Source organism: Miscanthus floridulus, chromosome 4, assembly GCF_019320115.1.
Source record: "Miscanthus floridulus cultivar M001 chromosome 4, ASM1932011v1, whole genome shotgun sequence".
Lineage (NCBI taxonomy): Eukaryota > Viridiplantae > Streptophyta > Magnoliopsida > Poales > Poaceae > Miscanthus > Miscanthus floridulus.
Window position 1 is genome coordinate 3,934,470 of NC_089583.1, and position 6,866 is coordinate 3,941,335.

Sequence of the window (6,866 nt, forward strand, 5' to 3'; positions counted from 1 at the left end):
TTTGGCAAATTTTACTTTCAACAAATTTCGTTTATAAAAATTGTTTTCATGCTCAATCCAACCGACCAAGCCATTCGCTATTTACTTGCTAAAATCGTTATCGGACAAATTTTAAATACTTTTACGCCCTAGGTGAATCTACTCAGATATTTAGTTTAGTCCATCAAAGTGAACCACATAATTCCATGCGTGTTTTTAAAACTGGTCGTTCAATATAATTCGCCAAAATAACGCTTTTAAACATAAGCTAAATTTTAAAATTGGAGAAAATTGTTTCAGTAATTCTCTTAGGTCTAAATCACGGTGCTAAACGAGCTCATAACACCAAAGCTGTTACATCGGTAGTGCTGGTTACGACAACACTGCCGGCTAAAGACACAAACCGACAATGGTGTTCTAGGTTACACTGCCGGGTGGTCTCATCAACCGGCAGTGTTGTTGGAACTGAACTCTGCCGGGTTGTGTAAAGGACTGACAGTGAAGTTGCAGAACAGATAGTGATAGTTAACCCTCATCACTGCCGGTTTGGTTGTGCCGATTCAAAATCCGGCAGTGATGGGGTGTTTTGAACCGCATGATCTGGGGTAGTGTTAGATATATGAACTCTGGATCAAAAGCAAAGATTTAGATTTTGGTTGTAAGAATCTTACCCTTGAGTTGCATGAAACAGTGGACAGTTATCCTGTATGTAGAGAGCTATATTCTGGATGTTAGAGTTGAACTATGAGATAAGATGATAACTTAAGTAGTAGACAATGTGACACAAGAGTTTGGGAGCAGAAATAGGTAGAGTGGTAGACAATTCGTCAACATAGAGGGGTCCGATAGCAAGGGTTGTGGAATAATTGGCCATCCAGTTTGTAGACATATATTGGTGGGTAAACTCTAAAATGGAGGAGAACATAAGAAGACAGTTTCGGTTTCAAAAGGGCAGTTCTTCGGCCCAAAACATTAGCAGGATAAAAAAGGGGTTGACTTCCATATATGTATCCAAGTTCATCTACATTTTATTAAAATACAACATCCCTAGGGTTAGTAGTTAGGCAATAGGTTTACACTAATTTCGGCAAAATTTCTGAAATGTCGGCTTTTTCGTTGGGGTCCCACAAAATTTTTAAACCGGGTAATATTTTTCGGTTATATTCATCTTTCACTCCAAAATTACACCACCACCACCACCAACAACAACAACAGTCTTTCAGTCCCAAACAAGTTGGGGTAAACTAGAGCTGAAACCCACCAAGAGCCCCAAGTCATGGTTCAGGCACTTCAATAGCTGCTTTCTGAGTACTCCTATTTAAACATAGATCTCTAGGTATATCCCAAGCTATCAAATCTCTTTTTATTGTCTCCACCATATCAATTTCGGTCTTCCTCTATCTCTCCTCATATTATTAGATTGGCTTAGGACTCCACAATGCACTGGTGCCTCTGAAGGTCTCCTTTGGACATGGCCAAACCACCTCAACCGATGTTGGACAAGCTTTTCTTCAATGCTCCAAAATTACACCAAACCACACTAAAATGGCGCACCATATCCTCAAGCCTCGACAAAGCCCTTAATTTGTTCAACTTTATTTAACTTCCTCACTCTCGTTCGACGTCACTAGCATAGGCAGTTCACCCACCGTCAGCCTGCCGTACTACATACTGCTACTCTACTCCTGTGATATATTATGCTATTTTGTCGGTGATATAAATTTATGATGGGCGATGATTGGAGATTTTTTTCTAGTGAAATGACACCAATTTTTTTATTAAAATCAATTTGAATGTGTTTAAATTTGATTGGATATTTCCGAAATTCTCAAAAATTCATATTTATCGCTGGGGACCAATTTTTTTTTCATACCGGAATTGTGAACATCTCCAATACAAGTTGCCAACAGGGAGGGATCCGGATCTCATAGTCATAGAGCGGGGTGTGGAAGAATTTGTCATTACAAAGGAAAAACGTTGGATATTTGCTTCATTGCTTGACTAGAACAGGAACAGTACCAGTCTCCACTTTGGCACAGGTTTGAATATAATAGTCCACCAACTGGTATTAATTAAGCAGAGAAAAGTGGGAGAGGTGCATTCTAGCCGCGTGAAAATTCAAATGGAGGCTGTTACGACAACTGACAAGTGACCACTACCAGGAAAGAAAGTGGAATAGTACAGCTTAAGGACAGATCATCTGCGCAGCAGTGGACAAGGAACATCTTTTTCGGAGCAAAGCCAGCAAGGGCAGGAGATCTACAAAAAGTCTTGTGGCTCTACGCACTTAACAATTCCATACACAACTTGAAACTGTCGTTTGTCAATGCCAATTTTCTAGTAGAATTAATGTAGCCAATACAAGAGTCCTTGTAATGCCACGCGCTAGTCTTTACCAATTACCGATTCATTCCACGGACTAGTGTCATGTGACTGAAAGTTTCAGGACCCTGCTTCGGCAGGAGTTCACACTGACACACGTAGTTAGCTTTGCTATTCCGATCCTATACTTTGCTAGAACATGCTTGTTATGTTATACAGAACACGCAATGGACGTTGTCCTCTCCAATATCTATCACCAGAAAACCACGCTTGTGTGGGCCCACCTACAGGAGTCTGCACCTTTTTGTCTTGGCCCAACGTGTTGCTTCGCATAAAAAAAATTCAAAATGTCTCCTTTCAGAAAAGTAACATCCAAATATAATGTCTTTTTCTAGACTTGTTCTAAGTTTTACATCTCGAGCGCTGTTTCAATAATCTTAGGCCATCTTCCATCAGATGTGGTACTACCCCTTTCACCTGGCCATTCTCTATTTATGGACTTTTACTAATCACATCCAAATTCTATTTGTTTCGCAAGGCAACCTTAGAATATGGACTTGATAGTCCCATAAGAAGATCGGTGGTAGCATTATTCCTTATGTACACGGCTTTGAACATTTCCAAGCAAAGGAATAGGAGAATCTTTGAAGGCAAGTCTAACTCAATGGTTCAGATCTTCGGGCTAGCAAAAGGGAAGATGGCGCTGAGGAGAGTAGCCTGTTCTCATTTATGGATCCAGCGAGACTAGTGCTACTCGTTTTGCTTCCAGTGCTTTGTGTTTCTGTACCTTATTTGAAATGGTCTCATGTAACAAAATGTTCTCTCCTTAAATGACAGTGAAGTGCTCCTGCAAATCATTCAAAGAAAAAGCAAAATGTGTTGGATTCAATCATATGGAACAGCTAATAAGTAAACATTTTAAATTTTAAATTTTAGTTCCTCGACTGTATTAGGTAATCGTACTATGCGATTACACACAGAAATGACATTAACAATTCAGTTGCATCTTACATTTATTTGTATGATACAATTAGATGAATAATACTATAACCATGGAACGTCCACTATAAGATCAAATGGTGATTAACAAACACCACGATACAGAATTCTCACGTACATTCCTATTTCAGAAGGAGAATTCTCAATAACACCAACATTATACACAAGTTGCTAGCCATTAAAGCATAAATTCCTCCATGATGTAGCTCTGCTTCTGTATTGAGTCTTGACCCTGTAGTCCGAGCATCTATCCCAAATTTTGAGAACTGAAAATATATGTACTTGATCTCTGTGATCTGTTCTTGGTCATGAACAGTAAATCCACACTTTGTTCCTTTCATGGAACACTCCATTCTTTTATTTCTCCATCGTTTGCTGATCGATCCATGGTAGATATGTGATCAAGAATTTCAGGTGGCAGTGATGAGCTGCTTGTGTTTTTCCTTTACTTCCTGATACCAGTCCATACTCGAGCCTTCCAGTTGGATGGATGCATGAGAAGCCCATAAGTCAACGAAGCGAGACACCAAATATGTCAGGCACTCCAACTCTTCATCCAGTCCTCGCAACAGCTTTCTTCTCTTAGCTCCATGAAATGTTGGCCGTGTGCTTGGCATGAAGATGCTTTCTCTTTCAACCTCAATGTATGCAGTGCCATGCTTAGACCTCCAAAGCATTTGGTAGATTGTTGCTTGGCAGAAGAAATCTATTGCTTTTGGCAGCACTATCTTCTCAAATTGTCCCAAGGTAAATACAGTATGCAAACCATTTTGCTCCTCACTGTTGGTTGCCGCTATAGCAGGAAACTTATCCACAAGCAACATGTCTTGTGAAGAGCCATGCGGTGCAAAGAGGACTCCAGCTCTCTGATATGGATGATCATGTAGAGAACTTCTACATCCAGCAAGTGACGCCCCCTGTTTGTCGGACTCTGAGAGTGAGACTTGGCACCACAGACCTACATGAATAACTGTTTCTAGAGAAACATATGGTAATCCAGATGACTTGTCTAGCTTGCTACTATGACAAAGGCTGTGCTTATCATGCTGCTTGCAACATGATGGGTTTGGGCGAAACCATTGACGGCCAAATCTGTGAGCATTGTCCCAATATTTTTTCTGGTGTGAATCAACATACGGTACCCACGAGAAGTCTTGAGTAGGTAGTTGCATAAGGCTTTTCCTAATATTTTCAACCGTAGACATGAAATGAGGGGCAAACAGCTGTAAGCACTGAATTGCAACCCCGACTATGTCTGTACTCTCAGAAAGCTGTAGCGTTACATTAAAGCAAAAGTCCTCATCCGGCACATTACGATCTTTCTGCACCAAGAAAAGCGTACCTTCTATTCCATGCTCTGCACTAATAAATGGCGCCAACAGTAGAAACAAAGGGCATTTGTTTGCCCTAATGATTCTATGCTTTAGTATCTTGCCAGCAAGAAGGTGCCTGATAAGAGGGTCAAATGACATGTGACACCAGGGCATGCCACCAAGTTCTAGTAATCTCAGAAACTCGCCAGCACCATCAGCAAACCATTCAAATCTTTGAACAATGGATCTATTCAAGTCGTCGTTGTCGTGGTTAAAGATAGAAGAAACGAATGACCTGGTAGCGTGCACAACCCGCTTAGGAAGGGAGAAATTACTTACTTCCTTTTCTATGTGTTCATCTTCTAGGATTCTCTGCTTGCATCTGTGCAGCGTGTCATCGCACTCTTGAGCAACAGACTTAAGCTTCCTACGCCAACGCAATAAGGATGTATCAGTGATATCCCACTTGTCAGATGTCTGAAGAACAGCCTCCAGCCTGATGTGTGCCATCTCTAGCCTCTCTAGGTTTCTGAACGCATTTGAGTTGTGTTTCTCCTCATATTTTTGAAGCATACCAGATAAGATTTGGCTAACTGACTCTTGAACAACCGCAGAACCAACAATCTCCGCCATTAGGATTGAAGCATCTGCAAAAATATCCCTTCCGTGTTCAGGATATTCAACATACAACAGTAGTAATGAGATTTAGATACATGAACTTTGGATCACAGGCAATGATTTAGCTTAATGGGGGTAAGAACCTACCTTTGATTGAATTGCAGACGTGAATGGTGGACACCTATCCTGTGTATAGATATGTCTTGGCGCGGAATCGCACGGCGTGGTAAGATGAGAACTTAAAGAGAAGACAGTGATGTCCAAGGCTTTGAGTGGGGAATGTGTGCATGATGGTCTCTACAAGGGAAAATTTGGTCAAGAAGTCTTCGTCAACGATGAGAATATCTAGCCACTTATTCCATGTTTGAATGCATTATTTATTAGACCAACAGGCATGAAGTTGACAGAACTGGAAGAGTTGCATTGAAGTTTCGTGAAAAATCAATTGTAGAATAATGGTGCGGTAACACACAAGGACAGGAAAAGAAGAAGGTGAAATACTGTACAGCCTAGAAATATTTCGTCCACACAGCACTAGACAAGGAACTTGGAAAAGTCATGGTTGCTTGTCACTGGCACATTTATGAGTCTTGGTCAATTCATTTTCAGGCCAGCCTAGTATTTTGACCGATGCCTGATCAGCTCACTAGCATTTTCTCTTATTTCTCACTTCTCAATGTCCCCCCTAATTGCTTGATGCCGTGTAAATTCGGTCCAGCAAACTACTGTCAGAGTGTCACTGAAAAAGGACAGTGGTTGATACACAAAATTGCAACTGAGCGGCCGGGAAAAAAGGACCATGTCTGTATAAAACCGAACACAAAACTGCAACTGAGGAACAAAAAAGGGATTATCTCTGATGCATAAAATGGTTCAGAAATACGCCAAAGATAAGTTAGCTCCTCGTAGGCTAGTTCGATCACAGTCCCTCTTGTTGCGAATTGCAATTCATCAACTATTCAACTAAGCCAGGCTACTCTGCTCGTGCTGCAATCGGAACGGAACAGGTTGACAGGCTACTCTGCTTCTGCTGCAATTGGAACGGAACAGGTTGTAGCTTGTGGGCTTGAAGGTGGGGAGCAAATCGACCGTACCTCGACTCCTCGAGAGCGCCTGCGCGTGTGGTGGGGGCGGGTGGCGGCGCATCGGCCATCCTGTCCGGCAGCCGGCGGCACGCGCTCTTCCTCCTCCCCACGGCGCTTGGTGCTCATGTCATCGTCGATGTGGAGTTGACCAGCTGAGCCGGCCCCAAAGTCATCACGGTTTTGTCTTGGCCCAACGTGTTGTTTCAGGTTTTGAGGTCTCATTTTGCCATTTTGCTTCCCAGCAGAGCCTCGGCGTACGCAAAGTACATATGGCGAACAGTATGTCTCCTTTCTCATAGAAAAAAGAAGTCCAAATGTGTTTTATGGACTTATTCACATTTTCATCTCAAACATGGTTACAAGTGTGCACACTACTATTTTTCTTACGTCTAACGTATTAAGTTCTACGAAGATTAGCATGTGCAAATTCTAAACCCCCCGGCCCAAAACTTCTTTATCTCCTAAGTTCTTTTACAAGCAGTCCTTAGATCAACTCCAAGAGAGTTGGTAAAAATAAATGGCTAAACCCATAATTTAGCCAACCTCTAAA

At 41.7% G+C, this 6,866-nt stretch overlaps 1 protein-coding gene across 2 annotated transcripts; it reads right to left on the bottom strand.

The window, feature by feature from the left end:
* Window positions 1–3,373: 3,373 nt before the first annotated feature.
* On the bottom strand, window positions 3,374–5,469 carry LOC136550819 (uncharacterized). 2 transcript variants are annotated; one of them, XM_066542409.1, is made up of 2 exons: window positions 5,379–5,469; window positions 3,374–5,274 (listed from the first exon to the last, which is right to left on the bottom strand). In XM_066542409.1, exon 2 carries the CDS (start codon window positions 5,244–5,246, stop codon window positions 3,711–3,713), a length of 1,536 nt encoding a protein of 511 aa, XP_066398506.1. In that variant the 5' UTR covers window positions 5,247–5,274; window positions 5,379–5,469; the 3' UTR covers window positions 3,374–3,710. The 2 variants fall into 2 exon arrangements, with proteins under 2 accessions (XP_066398506.1, XP_066398507.1); XM_066542410.1 differs by having other exon boundaries at window positions 3,374–5,260; window positions 5,379–5,422.
* Window positions 5,470–6,866: the final 1,397 nt, after the last annotated feature.